A 17956-nucleotide genomic window follows, 5' to 3' on the forward strand; every position below is an offset into this window, starting at 1 on the left:
TTGAAGGTGGCAGGGCAGGTTGAGAAAGCGGTTAAAAAAGCTATGGGATACTGGGCTTCATAAATAGAGGCATAGAGTACAAAAGCAAGGAAGTTATGATGAACCTTTATAAAACACTGGTTCAGCCTCAACTGGAGTATTGTGTCCAATTCTGGGCACTGCACTTTAGGAAGATTTACGAGACTGATTCCAGAGATGAGGGACTTTGGTTACGTGGATAGACTAGAGGAGCTGGGGTTGTTTCTCCTTGGAACAGAGAAGGTTGGAGTTGATTTGATAGAGGTATTGAAAATCATGAGGGGTCTAGACAGAGTAGATAGAGAGAAACTGTTCCCATTGGAGGGAGGGTCGAGAACCAGAGGACACAGATTCAAGGTGATTGGCAAAAGAACCAAAGGCGACATCAGGAAAAACCTTTTTACGCAGCAAGTGGTTAGGATCTGGGATATTTCCTGTTCTCTGCAGCTCCATGGATATCATCCAGTCCCTTGATGGCCAATTCTGTTTTTATCTGAAGTCTTAGGAAGTGATCCAGCTTTGAAATGCAATATAAACTATGCTACAGAAAAAAAAATACATGCCAAGTGAAGCGGAATGAAAATGGTATGCAGTTTAGTCAGGAAGGCAAATGGTCTGTAGGCTTCACCAGGGCAGGTTTTCAATAAAGCAAATCTGATCTACATTTGCCTCTCCTGCTAGCATGCTGCACTGTGGTTTGTAACAACACAAACCTAATCTGCAGTTACATCACATCACCACTACTGCAGCAGTTAAAAGTAGCCACAGGTTTTCCATTATTTAATCCATAATTCAATCCACAATTCGGCAATGCTAGTTCAGCTAGCAAGTTCAAGTCTGCACTTAAACTTCTGTACACAACGGACCGAGACCCAGATGACTTTATTGTTACCTTTTTACACTTCCTCCTCTCCTGAACATAGGAACATGAGGAGCAGGAGTAGGCCATTCAGCCCCTGGAGCCTGCTCCACCATTCAATTAGATAATGGCTGATCTACAGCTTAACTCCATTTTCATGCCTTTGCTCCATATCCCGATACCCTTGACTAACAGAAATCGCCACAGTTTTTTTTGGGGTGGGGGGCGGGGAAAGAGCTCCAGATTTATACTACTGAAGGTGCTGATACTTGCTGAGCTACAATTCCACAGCTCCTGGTTGCCGTGCAGTACCCACCTTGAGTGGCCCTTCTTGCTACAACTGTACAGGGTATTGGTGAGACCACACCTTGAGTACTGCGTACAGTTTTGGTCTCCTTATTTAAGGATATACTTGCATTGGAGGCAGTGCAGAGACGATTCACTCGGTTGATTCCCGAGATGAGGGGGTTGACTTATGAAGAAAGGTCGAGCAGGCTGGGCCTATACTCATTGGAATTTAGAAGAATGAGAGGTGATCTTATTGAAACATATAAGATACTGAGGGGGCTCGACAAGGTAGATGCAGAGAGGATGTTTCCCCTCGTGGGGAAATCTAGAACTCGGGGGCATAGTTTCAGAATAAAGGGTCGCCCTTTTAGAACTGAGATGAGAAGGAATTTCTTCTCCGAGGGTCGTAAATCTGTGGAATTCTCTGCCCCAGAGAGCTGTGGAGGCTGGGTCATTAAATACATAGACAGATTTTTGCAAGATAAGGGAGTGAAGGGTTATGGGGAGCAGGCAGGCAAGATAAGTCATGATCTTAGTGAATGGCGGAGCAGGCTTGAGGGGCCAAGTGGCCTATTCCTGCTCCTATTTCTTATGTTCTTCATGCATATGAATAGCAGAGTTAAGCTAAGGAACCATGAGGGAAAACAAATCTTCTTAGGAACACCCCCTACTTCACAAAAGATAATGAAGAGATAGAAAAATACTCCTGCATTATGTAACAGTGCAGCAGCTGAAGGAACACTGATAATAAAATGAGGAAGTAGACATTCATTGGCTTCTAATATGATCAAAAGACATAAAACTGAGTGCCTCGACCAAATGAAATTCAGAAATCTAACATTTTTTTCTCCTTATTTCAACCCTGCTTTTTAAATCTCATCTGCTAAGCTGAAAATCTTGCTCCTGTTAACTCAGCCTTGAGCCCAGTGACCATACTAATTTCAAAGTCTGTATTGACAGTCAACGAAAGTAGCTGAAGAAACAACAATGCAGCCAGGATGCACACTGAGCAGCCTGCAAGTGCTACAGTCTCGCTGCGTGCTGCAAAATGTCATTGTCTGTTCGCAGGAGCACAATTTCAACTGGAGAACAGTCCCAAAAATATGGGATGGGGAAGACAAGAAAAGTTACTGGTTCACAAAGTAAGGGAAGAAATGATGCCAGTCAGTACAGTAATAGCTGGAGCAAGTGTCGGCTGATGCTAGGAACCAGAAAGTGCACTGCGATAAAGAAACCCAGTCTGACACAGCTGGAAGGCAATAATAGATGTCAGGAGCAAAGCACACATTAATCCGATACCAATGTAAAAGAATAATAGTACATTTAGGATGAATCCTTCCGAGGTGAACCAAGCTAAGCTCAGCCCAACAGACATAGTGCCAGATCCAAAAAACCATTGCGCTTAAGCCAACAATCCAACTGAAAAACCTGACTCAGCACCAATAAACTAAATGTACAGCACATCTAGAGCAAGCACTGCTGTTTCCTGAATTGGTCAGAATTGAGGACAATTAGAGATTTACTTTGCAAGACCTGTTTTAGGGTCCCTTAAAGTGTGTTTGCTGCCCTTGCTTTTTCAAATATGGTCACACCAGAACTATAGCCATCAACTGAAAGGTTAAACAGATTCTGGAAAAACTCCACAATCATTTTTTTTTAAACTATAATTTTATTACTTTTTCCCCAGATGAATTTAATTGTATTTGGTGGCGGCAGCGGGGGGAGGGGGGGGAATTAGCAGAACAATTAAACCTTTAATCAGCACATTCACTTTTATCTACAAGAAAACAAGATATCCATAGGGAGGCTCTGCTTATCAGACTTAGCCTCAGAAGGCCGCATTAAACAATTAATTTCAAACACAAACCTAAAAGCATTGGTCATAATCAGGTGTTAATTAACAACTACCTCTAAAATAGATAATAATGGATGTTTGGCATGGAGTTGCAAGGCACTGTTCAATCTCGGCGTTCTGACGGTGTCACAACTCCACGAATGGGTTACAGACAACTCGAGGCTTTCTGCTTCAGTTTCGAAGCTGCTGGGCTCATTTGAATTCGCATTTGTTATTTGTTTCCTGCAGCAATACGTGGAAAAAAAATTTGCCACGATGCCCAATCGACTCAATCGGTAAATTTACTGCCCCGTGCGAAACAAAGTTATACGGGATGGGGGAGCGCCAGCGTGCAACTGAGTTACGCTGATCGGGAAGTGTGGTAATGTGACATCGAGTTACACAGACCAGGAATGCGTCAGCGTCAAACTGATTCACATGGAACAGGCAGGTAGCCAGACCAGCAAGGTTCCTTCTTTTGATTAATATCCAGTGACCGTCCTGGTAAATGAGTGTGTGAGGACATTTTGTAAGAAGAGTCAAAGCTCAGTTATGAAGGCTCAATTATCCTGACAAAATTCACCACACATGGAAGAATTCCCATTTGTCTGAGAGAATGGAGCGTGTTCAGTTCCCACAGAGCTGTACTCGAGCATGGGGCAGTGTCACCAGCAGAGGGGCGGGGAAAAACACTGGAGAGAAAACATAGCAAAATAATCTTTACAACAAACTTTTGAGCACAGCAAAACCAAGTGTGAGACATTTGATGTTTTTTTTTATATATGTTAGTGTGGAGATTGTGTTTTTCAAGCCTAAAGGCCAAAGAATGAGACATCTACAATAAGATCTGAAACTTTTCTTCATATTTATTTTTGCCCAACAAAGATATAGAATCCAGGGGCATGATCTTGCCAGCCCTGGGGAGGCAGGTTTGGAGGCGGGACTGCTGGGAAAATGGCAGAATCTGGGGGCGGGTACCCAACCCGCCTCCGTGCCCTCTTCCCGGGAGGTGGGTGGCAGGTAGTTAACAGGCAGTTAAGAGGATTATCCCCATTTTTCCAGCTGAGGCGCGGGCTTCCCGACATCGGGGAACCCCGCCAGGGTCAGCAAGGCGAGCAGTGGGACTGCGGGGGTCGGATGGGTGCAAAAGCGCGCTGTGAAGGTAAGTGATGGGTGCAAGTGTGGAGAGGTGAGTATGTGAGATGAGTGTAAAGTGATAGAAAATGTTTACTTACCTTTGTTTCTTCCTGCAGGCTTCAACCGTCGGCGATGCGGAGAGTCTCGCATCTGACCAGCAGAGATGACAGATGGCTGCTGCATTCTGCGATGCAACAGCCATCTAATTTCTGCTCACAAAAGGGGTTTGATAGTCTCGAATACAAGGACTCATCAAACTACAGAGAATGTCAGTGTTTGACAGCTTCACAGAGCTGTCAAACGATGGCAATTCATCTGTCAAAGTTTTTTGACAGATGAAACGTCATACGTTGACGTTCTCCGTTACTGGCTTCCCCTTAATTGGCTGGCTAAACCTGCTGGGCAGGCTTAACAAGGTCAATCAAGGGAAAACAGCATGGGTTGGCCGGACGTCGCTGGAGGCGGGACTAAAACCCGACAAGCAGCAGCCCTGACTCCAACGCGCCCCCATTGGCAAAATCGCCCCCCTGGTTATTATAAATGTGGTCTCCTGTACATTTAATAAAAGGACAGATTCAAAGTATAACATAATTTGCATTGTTTGAGGCAGCAAGGATATTGCATACACTTGAAACATATTGGCAATTCATAAAAGGAAAAACTGGAGTGGTGCTAAGTCAGAATAGTGTCCTTTAAAGTCCAAAACCTTGATTTCAAATCCAATTCAATGATGGGATGAAAAGCGCTTCTCTGCCATTTGAAAGAATCCCAGAATGTAAGCAATCTGATCCCAATTCTGAGTAGAATCCAGCATAAAACTTCCCATAATTTTTACAAACCAGCATTAAATTGACAATCTTGTGAAGGGAAGCCACACAGATATCTAGCAACAGAACGATCACAGCGGTGGAGCAGGGTGTTCTCATCTTAGGTTACATTTCAAAGCACATTGTAGGGACACAGCCAGGTCGAAGTTGGTTTGCAGCCCATTTTTGGGGCCCAAAATCGACAAAATGCTGCAAGCACGTGCCAGAAGCCGGAGGCCCGAAATTGGACATCAGGCCTTGTTTTCATAGCAGAGGCGAGTTGCCGCTGCCCATCACGCCTCCAGGAGCAGCTCGCCCGAAGATCAGACGAAATTTGAAGGTTGCCTCGCTGGCAGCGGCCCTTAGGTACACCCTAGGGCCATGGCCTGAGGTCATCCACGACTATAGGTCAATACTATTTCTTTTGCTTTTGGTATTTCCCATGTATGTTGAGGGGTCGAGGATAACATGAAGGAGCTAGGTTGCCACTGTATCTGGCCCATACCAATCTTATTCACTGAGTACTATTCACCGTCAATAATTGGCAGAAGTGGAAGAGAAAAATAATTCAATTTCCACTCTCTCAGTTTTGATAAGAACATTTGCAGCAAACCAAAATAAATGAATAGTAATAAAAAGTTACTTCCCTTGGCCTAACCTATAGAACAATTCATTCATCTTTATTATGAGGTAATTGCATTTTGTCAGCCTGCCCCAAGCATAATCAGTTTGAACATATTAAAATAAGCAGCATTTCTATATTCAAGAATAGATTGTCCTCTATTTCAACCCTCAGCTCCATAGCTAAACGTCCTTGACAAAAAAAGACAAAATTAGTTTGAGGTTTCACATTATGATGAGATTAGGAAATCTCAGTTACATCTGATGATCTTTCTCAGTCCAGTTTTACAGTGGTGAATCGATGACCATTTTGTATGTGTCCATTATTCACAGATATAAAATTACACAACGCAGCTCGAGCACAACAGCAGACAAAGCCATTAGTCTTTTCATAAAAATCTATATCAAAAAGTGACTCACAGTCCATCTCTAAGCTCTTGTGTGTCATTAGGTGTCCCCAGAGCTTGCAAACTCTTCTCTAAGGAAGTCACTGCAAAGGAAAAGGTGAGGATTAATGAGAATGAGAGGTTGAAGCATTGGCCTATTGAAAGGTCAGATTCTTCCAAGAAAACGCAGCATTTTTATTTTTGCATGATCCAGGAAAGATTTATTGATGCAATAAATTTGAAAGCAAGAGATTTTGCATTTCCAATCTGATAACCAACAGTAATATTGCTAACCGTAGAAGATGGAGGGCAGAAGGCAAAGGTTGAAAAGTGGAGATGGATGAATATTCTAGTTTTGCTCAATTAAAATTGGTGATCAGGGAGTATTTATATAGAATTGAACTGCCTTGCTTTAACATTCCTATTACCAGCCAAGAAGGGATTTTTTAAAAAATAACATCCATCTCCCAATCCATAATGCATCCTAGCTAACATCATTATCCAAATCCTCAAAATTTCACTGCCTGTGTCTCATTATTCCAGTGGAAAGGAACTCAGGCCTAGAAATTCAGTTGGGGCGCCCAGCTCGCCTGGGCGCCGGAATTACCGCTGCGCGCGGAGCCACTTGCGCCAGCGGGATATTCAGTTTCAGCGCCCCAAGTGGAAGCCGGCCGCTAAACAAGGGTTTCGGCGTCCCGCTTGGGGCGCTGAAACTGAATATCGGCGTGCAAAGTGCCGCAGCGCCACCCGCTGCGGCACGGCAGCCTGCAGTACTGCAGGCCTTCCTCTCAGTCTTAAGGGGGAGGTGCCTGCAACAGCGCGATCCCCGCTCGCGAGTGCCGGCAAATGAGCCCGGCACCAAGGAGAAGTGCCGGGCTCTCTGGAAACAGCCGGCAATGCCGCCGGGGGGTGGTGAAGGAGACCAGGGATGGAGGTGCGGGCAGGCGGCCGCCGAAAAAGCGGCCGGCCGCACCTCCACCTTAACTCGCCCCACTACCGGCACAGGTAGGCCCCGTGTACCGGTCGCTGTTTGCGGCCGGCGCGGGGGAGGCGGCAGCAACCAAATATGGCCAGCGGGGCGCTGCGCACACCGATGACGTCATCGGTGGCGGCGCAGCGCTACTGGCTAACGCCGCCATTAGCGCCCCGCTAAATATCGCGGTAGGTTTGCACAGTGGCGCAAAAGCCCTCTTTGGGCGCAAACTGGTGGCGCAGGCCACTGAATTTCTAGGCCTCTGTGTCTTTCGAATATAGTCATATTACAGTACTGCTTGTTTAAAGATGATTTAATTGAGGTGTTTAAGGTGATTAAGGGATTTGATAGGGGAGATCAAGACAAACTGGTTCCTCTGGTGAGGGACTCCGGAACAAAGGGGGCATAACCTCAAAATTAGGGGCGAGGCAGTTCAGGGGTGATGTCAGGAAGCATTTCTTCACACAAAGGGCAGTGTAAATCTGGAACTCTCTCCCCAAAAGGCTGTTGAGGCTCGGTCAATTGAAAAACTCAAAACTAAAATTGATAACGTTTATTGGGCAAGGGTTTTTAAGGGTTACGGACCCAAGGTGCGTTAATGGAGTTAAGATATAGATCAGCCATGATCTAATTGAATGGTGGAACAGGCTTGAGGGGCTGAATGGCCTACTTTTAACACAAAGGCAAAATACTGCGGATGCTGGAAATATGAAATATAAACAGAAAATGCTGGAAAAACTCAGCAGGTCAGGCAGCATCTGTGGAGAGGGAAACAGAGTTAACGTTTCAGGTCGATGACCCTTTGTCAGAACTGGAAAATGTTAAGAGATGTAACAGGTTTTAAGCAAGTACAGAGGCAGGGAAAGGGGGAGGGGAGGAAAGAACAAAAGGGAAGGTCTGTGATTAATGACAAATGGGATGATGGGGCAAGGCAAAACAAAGTAAATCAAGAGTTTTTTTTATTCGTTCATGGGATGTGGGCGTCACTGGCAACGCCAGCATTTATTGCCCATCCCTAATTGCCCTCAAGAAGGTGGTGGTGAGCCGCCTTCTTGAACCGCTGCAGTCCGTGTGGTGAAGGTGCTCCCACAGTGCTGTTCGGGAAGGAGTTGCAGGATTTTGACCCTGCGATGATGAAGGATCGGCAATATATTTCCAAGTCAGGATGGTGTGTGACTTGGAGGGGAACTTGGAGGTGGTGGTGTTCCCATGCGCCTGCTGCCCTTGTCCTTCTAGGTGGTAGAGACCGTGGGTTTGGGAGGTGCTGCCGAAGGAGCCTTGGCGAGTTGCTGCAGTGCATCTTGTAGATGGGTCTAGAGGAGCTGTAAATGGCAACGGCAGAATCATTACCAGCACCTGCTGTCCGAAAAAATGGGAGCAGCGGTTCTGACCTGAAATTGTTGAACTCCATGTTGAGGCTGGGAGGTTGTTGGGAAGTGCCGAACCGAAAGATGAGGTGCTGTTCCTCGAGCTTCACTGAAACAGCGTGGAGGTCAAGGTCAGAATGAGAGTGGGACGGAGAATTAAAATAATAAGTGACCGGAAGGTCGGGGGTCACGCTTACGGACTAAACGGAGGTGTTCCGCAAAGCGGTCACCCAATCTGCGTTTGGTCTCCCCAATGTAGAGAGAACCGTGAGCAGTGAATACAGTATACTAAACTGAAAGAAGTACAAGTAAATCGCTGTTTCACCTGGAAGGAGTGTTTGGGGCCCTGGACAATGGGAAGAGAGGAGGTGAAAGGGCAGGAGTTGCATCTCCTGCACTTGCACAGGAAGGTGCCGGGCGAAGGGAGCGGGTGTTGGGGGCGATTGAAGAGTGGACCAGGTAGTCGTGGAGGGAACAGTCCCTTTGGAATTCTGAAAGGGGAGAGGAGGGAAGGGGAAGATGTGTTTGGTGGTGGCATTGCGCTGGAGGTGGCGGAAGATGTTCCGTTGAATGTGGAGGCTGGTGGGGTGGAAGCTGAGGACAAAGAGAACCCTATCATGGTTCTGGGAGGGAAGGGAAGGGGTGAGGGCAGAAATGCAGGAAATGAGGCCTACTTTTAAGATGTTTCTACATATTCTTATATTAGTTTGAGTGAATCTCTTCCCCTTTTCCCTCTGTATTTCACTTTTTGATTTATATAATTTTCATTCAGATTCACATTCGTTTAGACTGAGCTTGTTGATTCTCAGGTATGTATTTAACCTGTATGCTCAGCATCATTCCCATTTTCCTCTACATTGTTGAACAACCTCCCACAATCAACATATTTGAGTTCTTTACTTATTTATTGAAGCTAGTCCGTTTAAAGTTATATATCTAGCTCCTCGTCTTGGGAATTTCTGAATCCCATATCACAATTGGATTCAGTTGTACTGTGGTCGCTGTCTTCAGGGATGTCCCAGCCATGCCACAAAGTGGATGCAAATGCAAGTGGGCAGGCAAGAAAGCATGTAATATTACAAATGCTAAATTGATTTGCTGCTGCTTTTGTTCCTCCTTTTTAATTGTCAAAAATTACAATGACATGCACATTTTCTCCTTCTTGCATCCTCACTGTGTTGAAATCAATACTCTTTTCACTGTTCTCTGCTCATTTCTTCCCCCAAGCCTTCAAAACTAAAGAATTCCTTATTATCTTCGCCCTTTGTTTTTTCCAAACCATGGGGGAGATTTTCAAGTCTGGCCCAAAACAGGGGCAAAATTGGTGGTGCGCCCGGTCAAGGCCACAGTCGGAAGAACCAAACCATTTTCAGGTTTGGGCCTCGTTTAAAATTTACTGGCGAGCTGTGGCTGCAAACGACAGTTCCGCTGCAGCTTGTCAGTTTGGCGCACACAGCGCAAGATCAGCCAGCTTTCTGGATAGGTGGGGTCTGTCAGGGAGACAGAATCGCCCTCCATTCACCACAACATTTCTGCATCTACCGAACTGCTCAATCACACCCTCACCTCCACCTTTGATGCCCTTGGCCCCGTTAAAACCATTGCTCTCTCTCTCTCTCACCCTGGTTGTTCCCCCTCATGGCCCTCATCTCCACTGCCTTCAGTCCAAGGAACGTAGACTTGAACGTTTATGGCGGACAACTGGTTTAGCCATCCATCGCCAGATCTGGCTGGACCACATAAAGCACTATCGGGTCCTGCGTTCCTCTGCCGAAACTGTTCTAATCCAGTATCATCATGGATTGCAAAGATAACCCCTGGCTTATTTTCTCCACTACATACAATCTTCTTAAACCCCTCTCCCCTGCCTCCTCCACCCTCACCTCCAACAACTAGTGTGAGGAACTCATGGACTTCGACACTAAAATTGGCACCATCCATTCAGCTGTCTCTGCTGCTTCCCTTCCTTCCCCTAGCCCACTGGCCGAAACCTCTTCTAAGGTTCCCCCCTGCTCTAGCCCTGAACTCACATCTTTCTTTACTTTCTCTCCTATCTCCCCTTATGCTCTGGAATGGAATGGAATGCTGGGCTTTATTATCTAGTGGACTAGAATACAAGGGGGTAGAAGTTATGCTGCAGCTGTACAAAACCCTGGTTAGACCACAGCTGGAGTACTGAGAGCAGTTCTGGGCACCACTAGGGAGGATATATTGACCTTGGAGGGAGTGCAGCGTAGGTTTACCAGAGTGATACCTGGGCTTCAAGGTTTAAGTTATAAGGAGAGATTACACAAATTAGGGTTGTATTCCCTAGAATTTAGGTTAAGGGATGATCTGATTGACATTTTCAAGATATTAAGGGGGGTAGATAGAGAGAAACTATTTCCGCTGGTTGGGGATTCTAGGACTAGGGGGCATCATCTAAAAATTAGAACCAGACCTTTCAGGAGTGAAATTAGGAAACATTTCTACACACAAAGGGTGGTAGCAGTTTGGAACTCTCTTCTGCAAATGGCAATTGATGCACGGTGGCATAGTGGTTAGCACTGTTGCCTCACAGCGCCAGGGACCCGGGTTCGAATCCGGCCTCGGGTGACTGTCTGTGTGGAGTTTGCACATTCTCCCCGTGTTTGCGTGGGTTTCCTCCGGGTGCTTCGGTTTCCTCCCACAGTCCAAAGATGTGCGGGTTAGGTTGATTGGCTATGATAAATTGACCCTTAGTGTTAGGGGGATTAAATACGTGGGGTTACGGGGATAGGGTGGGATATGTGTTGGTGTAGGGGTTACGGGATCGGGTGGGATATGTGTCGGTGCAGGCTCGATGGGCCGAAATGGCCTCTATCTGCGCTGTGGGGTTTCTGTGATTCTGTGAATTGTTAATTTTAAATCAGAGATTGGTTGCTATTTGTTAACCAAAGGTATTAAGGGATATGGGCCAAAGGCAGGTATATGGAGTTGGGTTGCAGATCAGCCATGATCTCATTGAATGGCGGAACAGGCTCGAGGGGCTCAATGGCCTACTCCTGTTCCTACGCTCCTATGCCTTTTGAGAGATCAAACCTGAAATAGAACAGGAGGAATAACATTGTACTTCACAGACAGAATGACGTGGTACTTCACTTTATCTGTCACTAGAGGCTGCCAGTGCATTTATACAATGGCAGAGATCAGATGCTACTTAAGTAATGTGTTATGAAGATTAACATAGTTTTGCAGGTAAAAAGAAAAATACAAAAGCATAAAATGCTTAAATGCAAAGCAAGCCTATCAGTGAGATGGAAAGGACAAAAACTACAAATGCTGGAAGTCTGAAACATAAATGGAAAGAAATTTCAGTCAGCATCTGTAAATAAAGACAAGTTATAGTTGTATTGCTTGTTCAGAATTGACAGAGAAATCCAATATTTCAGATGGAATACACCTCTCATTCTCTTTCAGAATCTGACTGACCTGATGTTATGGCACTTTTAATAGTTAGGTGCTGGTCCATTATATGCCAAGAACACTTTCAATCTTACTCATTTTTAATCTTCAACAAACAGCGAGCTTAAAGGCTTCATTTTATGCTGACCACCATAGCTTCTTCTTGCAATTGCATTTGCCTTAGAGTCTAAATAGCAGTAAAAACAGTTCTGATTTAATCCACCACCCACTGCACAGCCCAGAGAGCCGTGGAAGCAAAGAAACACCTGAGGTACATGGCAATTTATAGTGGCATCCAACCAATTTAAACATTTCCAGTCTACAGTGATGCATCACCTCCCCCACATCACTTCATAGACTACAGTGCCAGAAGTAATTACCTCCCCTCCATCACGGATACTGTGCTTTTGTCAGAAATTCAAAAGAAATGGTGTGGCAACTGCTACAGCAGTGGCAGAAGCCCCAAAAGCAATATTATTAATTCAGCTCTGTATTGCTCCCAAATATGTGTGTCCCTGAAAAAAAAATGTCTGTTCAGCCATTTTGTGACAGTTTTTCAGAAGAGACGGCACCTCATTTACTGACAGTTCCGCACAGACTGAATTCTAACCATGATTAAAAAAAACTGAACTCAAGTCTTTAATTCTATATACAGAATCTTAAAACTCCCAGTAAATATTTAAAAAATGACAATTACACCACACGAGCATCTTTTAATCCCACGTGCCTGGAATAAATTGCTGTAAAAGTTCAAAACACAAACTTAAAATAGTATTTTTGGTACAGACTGGAATATTGATATTTGTAGATAGATGCGTCCGCCAATTAATTTTCCTGTATGTTCCGGAACATTCTTCATGTCACATTCACCATTGCAATCCCACCAAAAATAATTTACAATCAAGCGAGGGGACAGAATGGTTGGTTTAACTTGCAGTTGTCGCACTTGACACTAACATCGTCATTTGCTACAACATTCACGTCTACTTACTGGTTCAGCTCTTCTACACACAGTGATAACTGGAAACGGAAATTAGTGCAGTTGATACAATTGATGAAGAGGCTGTTAATGTTCATTTTAAATTGAGAAAGCGAGATGAAGGGCCTAAGCCCACAGTGCAAGGACACCAACAAGACTGCAAATAGAAGGAACTATGAGAAAATGTGAAAGCTAATGGGTAAAATGGTCAGTTTGGTGCTGAACAGGCGCGGCATTGGTGATGTGCCCGTGGTGCCCACACAATGCCGCAGTCGGGAGGCCTGAACCACTTCCACATATCGTTAAAAAAATACTTAGCGTTTTGGAGATGCTTTCTACGATCCCTTTAAGGCCCCTCCACAGCTGAAGAAACGGGACTGGTTTGTGTCGTGCATGCTCTGCCATTTCGCTTTGAAAGGAACCTAATTTGCATAAACAGCCTTCTGCCTGGATTTGAGGGGGGTGGTGATTCCTGGACACCCATTTTAATAGCCTGCCTGTAGCTGATCCAGGATTGTAAATGGCATCACAAGGTCCTCACTAGACCTTCAGCAGCCCGCTTTCCCATTAGACGAGAACGACACAACCATCACATAATTAAGTAACACAAAGGAGCACAAAAGGGAAACTCACCATTTGTGTTAATGCGGAAGATGTTTGCTGTAAGCTCCTGAAACACCTCTTGAATTTCATTGGGATCAATCTGTGATGCTGTTTGGGAGGTAGAACAAAAACAAAATTTACCACATGATTAACACGCTGTACAGTGGACTACTGTCTCTGATATAATCTCATTTAGTCTATTCAAATCAAATTCCTCAGATTCTCTTATATTTAAATGGAGCCATTTGTTTTAAATGGGTTGCCTCCAATAAAACAGCAGAGAGGAACTTGATACAAGCGCATTAAGTATTCGTGCAATAACATCACCAACAAAGACTTGTAGTCGACAGCTTGTTAATAAAACTTAGTTATAATTAAAACCATTTATAAAACTTTAATTACTTGTGCCCATATCATTTTTTATTTAAATCATGCATTTGTTCTTTTAAATGATATCTATGATAATTACCAACCTTATTATAACATGCAGAATTGAGATTTTGGCACTAGGACTCTCAACAGCTAATGTGGTAACACATTGATTTTTTTTTGTATCTGGAAAAAGTTGTGACTGATAAAGCTGCTGGAATTACTAATGCGAGGTATTCCGGTGATGCTTAGGATCTGAAGCTCTAATGGCACTGTTGTGCCGTTGGAACTGAGGTGGAGAATGAATTTTCCAAGTGGTAATGGCGTTGAACCTGCCATAAATTGTGCAGTCAGTTAACTAAATATGTAGATACGTTGGGGAGGGCAGAAACTTCTGCAGTGGTCGAAATTAGTCCCTAAATGGAGGCACTGGGCATCTTCTCAGACGACCCGAGATAGATAGCAGGGGTCACAGCAAAGTTCAAGGCCATCCCCCGTGCCAATATCCAATAAGAATTTTAATTAATGCAGCACTACCCGGAGCAAGTGGAAGCACCAAGAAGACCATTCAAGGAATTCATTACCCCAATAGAGAGACTTGCCGACCAGTCAGTGCATCTAAACTGAAAGCTTTAAACACTGGCCTTCAGACGTTGGGGACCATTTGAAGCAAACAATGGAACCCAGATTCTGAGATCTTTGGGGCACCATCTCTCAGGGTCTGCAGATTCTATCTGACACCATCAAGTCTGCCCTCCCACTGATCACTAAGCAATTCAGATGCAGGACCCAGCTCAAATGGCGTGGATAGAATCCACCTTCATGATGCTGTTCTCGGTGACAGATCACGCAACCTTTTCAGCGAGCCCTCTCAGATGCCTGTACATGTTGGTGGCAGGATACAGAATCAGAACATTAAAACCACTGAGAGCGTATAGTGTAGATTCACCAAGATTGTTCGGAGAGATTTGAGATACTGAGACTATTCCCACTGGAGCAGAGAAGCATAAGAGGAAATGTAATAGAGATTTTGAAAATGATGATGGGTTTTGCTAGAGTGCCTAGAGAGAGACTGTTTCCTCTGGTTGGGGAACATAAGAAATAGGAGCAGGAATAGGCCATTCGGCCCCTTGAGCCTACTCCGCCATTTAATAAGATCATGACTGATCTGATTTTGGCCTCAACACCACTTGGCCTTGACTCCCCTGTTGCTCAAAAATCTGTCCATCTCAGCCTTGAATATATTCAATGACTCAGTTTCCACAGCTCGCTGGGGTAAAGAATTCCAAAGATTCACGACCCTCAGAGAAGAAATTGCTCCTCATCTCCATCTTAAATGGGCGACCCCTTATTCTGAGGCTATGCCCCCTCGCTCTAGGTTCCCCCACGAGAAGAAACATCCTCTCAGCATCTACCCTGTCCAACCCCCTCAGAATCTTATATGTTTCAATAAGATCACTTCTCATTCTTCTAAACTCCAATGAGTATAGGCCCAACTTGCTCAACCTTTCCTCATAAGACAACTCTTCCATCCCAGGAATCAACCTATATATCCCTCCTTAAATAAGGGGACCAAAACTGTACGCAGTACTCCAGGTGTGGTCTCACCAGCACCATGTACAGTTGTAGCAAGACTTCCCTACTTTTATACTCTATCCTCTTGAAATAAAGGCCAACATTCCATTTGCCTTCCTAATTACTTGCTGTACCTACATGTTAACTTTTTGTGTTTCATGCACGAGGACACCCAAATCCCTCTGTACCACAGCATTCTGTAGTCTTTCTCCATTTAAATAATATTTTTCTTTTCTATTCTTCCTACCAAAGTGGATAACTTCACATTTTCCCACATTATACTTCATTTGCCAAATTCTTGCCCACTCACTTAACCTATCTATATCACTTTGCAGACTCTATGTCCTCCTCGCAACTTGCTTTCCCACCTATCTTTGTATCATCTGCAAATTTGGCTACCATACACTCGCTTCCTTCATCTATCTCATTAATATAGATTGAAAATAGTTGAGGCCCCACTAGTTACAGATTGCCATCCTGAAAATCACCCATTTATCCCGACTCTCTGTTTTCTGTTAGTTAGCCAATCCTCTATCCAATCTAACATATTATCCCCAACACCGTGAGCTCTTATCTTATGCAGTAACCTTTTACGTGGCACCTTGTCGAATGCCTTCTGGAAATCCAAATACACTCAGTCATTGATGAGGGGGTTATCAATTTAAAATGACCATAAACTGCAAGAAGAGGTTAGGAGAATTTCTCTACGCAAAATTGTTGGAGCATAAAATGCTTTGCTAAAGGTTAAAATATTCTTTCCTCTCCCACCTTGAGTATTGTGTGCAGTTTTGGTCGCCTTACCCGAGGAAGGACGTTCTTGCCATGGAAGGAGTACAGCGAAGATTCACCAGGCTGATACCTGGGATGGCAGGAATGACGGTATGAGGAGAGATTGTGTCGATTGGATTGAGAGGGGATCTCATCGAAACCTATAAAATTCTGTCAGGCCTGGACAGACTAGATGCAGGAAGGATGTTTATGATGGCCGGGGAGTCCACAACCAGGGGTCATAGTCTAAGGATAAGGGGTAAGCCATTTAGGACTGAAATGAGGAGGAAATTCTTCACCCAGAGAGTGGTGAACCTGTGGAATTCTCTGCCACAGAGGGCGGTGGAGGCCAGTTCATTAAATATATTCAAGAAGGAGTTGGATATATTTCTTAAGCCTAAAGGGATCAAGGGATATGGGGAGAAGTCAGGGACAGGGTACTGAATTTGGATGATCAGCCATGATCTCATTGAATGGCGGAGCAGGCTCGAAGGGCCGAATGGCCTACTCCTGCTCCTATCTTCTATGTTTCTCCTCTTATCTTTTCTAATTTTCTCTTTCACTTTACTGGCAGCTTTGGGGGGGAAAAACCAAGAAAAATGTTGGGATTTACTGGCGTGAGGCTTTTGATCCTGAGATGAAAGAATGAGAGGTTCCCAATTCATACAAAGAAATTTGCTTTGCCTGGCTACTCTATCTGTACTATATTTCATAAAATGCCACAACAGCTTCATTGTTTCCATACCTATCCTGGTATGTTTGGTGTCTTTTCACTCTCGGGAAAAGAAAATTATCACGGTAAAATAAAGTGCTCAATGTACACATATATGATGGCCTTTTGCTTACTGCAGTAGTAATTAGGATGGGTAATGTCCAGCCTGAGCTGGAAGAACTAAAACAAAGGGAGATGAAGCAAACAGGTGACAATGATGCGGGCTATAAAATGTCTGTTTAAATGTATAAGCTTTTTCTTGTATTACTGTTCAATCATACCAAAGAATTCCCGATCCACCATGCAAACACTTGTGAAGGAGCATCAGGTCCCAACAAATCTCTCAAGAAAGCATTCTGAGTGATTAACAATTGATAAGAATGCAATGTAGCTATGCCTTTCAATCACGTTTTTACAGATCTCTGGTGTAAATATTAATAGATCCAATAAAACAAACTACAGTTATCACAAAACCCTCACATATTTCTAGAAGGGTTTTTAAATCTTTAATAATATCTAATTAAAGCATTTTTCTCTCAAAGAAAACAAATTGACTTGGGTGGCAGATTGTCCTTTCACATCTAGGCATGAGTTACAATGCCACCCAGAATGCTGGAATGAAAGTGTTCGCTCTCTGTGGCTTTAAGGGCTTTAGTGCCATGAGTTTCAGTATTTTAGCCCAGTTCTTACTGATGGCCACCGGCCCATAGCACAAAATTGCCCACAACTCAGCATTAAATTCAATGGCCTGGCGTTTCCGCCACATTTGCATCCAGAGACACGCGTAATCTGGATACAAAACAATTATGTGGCTTAAAAGATCACAAAATTTTGGGCATAAGTGAGTTAGCGTGCGCAACTACAATATGCCCAAGTCTCCACGATCGTTTACGGCCGTCCATCAAACCCTCCGCCAGAATGAATCTCCACCCACAACACTGGCCAAGTCCACAACTCTCAATCATGATCATCCTGCAATCGTGCTTGTTCGAGAAAGAAAAAGTCATTTTTTTTAAATTCATTCATGGGATGTAGGCGTCTCTGGCAAGGCCAGCATTTATTGCCCTCGAGAAAGTGGCTGTGAGCCACCTTATACAACTGAGTGGCTTGCTAGGCCACTTCAGAGGGCAGTTTACGAGTCAACCACATTACTGTGGGTCTGGAGTCACATATAGGCCAGACCAGGTAAGGGCGGCAGATTTCCTTCCTTAAAGGACATGAGTGAACCAGATGGGTTT

The 17956-nt window shown here is 44.3% G+C and overlaps 1 protein-coding gene across 1 annotated transcript in view; it reads right to left on the bottom strand.

The window, feature by feature from the left end:
- tsnare1 (T-SNARE Domain Containing 1) overlaps nt 1-17956 on the bottom strand; it is an 840454-nt gene that overhangs the window by 500741 nt on the left and 321757 nt on the right. Inside the window, exons 3-4 of the mRNA XM_085992448.1 lie at nt 13325-13402; nt 5984-6053 (exon numbers count right to left, since the gene is read on the bottom strand). Coding sequence (XP_085848574.1) covers nt 5984-6053; nt 13325-13402 — 148 coding nt within the window. The remainder of the gene's footprint in view (nt 1-5983; nt 6054-13324; nt 13403-17956) is intronic.

This window comes from Somniosus microcephalus, chromosome 7 (genome assembly GCF_052327205.1).
Source record: "Somniosus microcephalus isolate GS21.2 chromosome 7, FLI_Smic_1.0, whole genome shotgun sequence".
In the NCBI taxonomy this organism is placed as follows: Eukaryota; Metazoa; Chordata; class Chondrichthyes; order Squaliformes; family Somniosidae; genus Somniosus; species Somniosus microcephalus.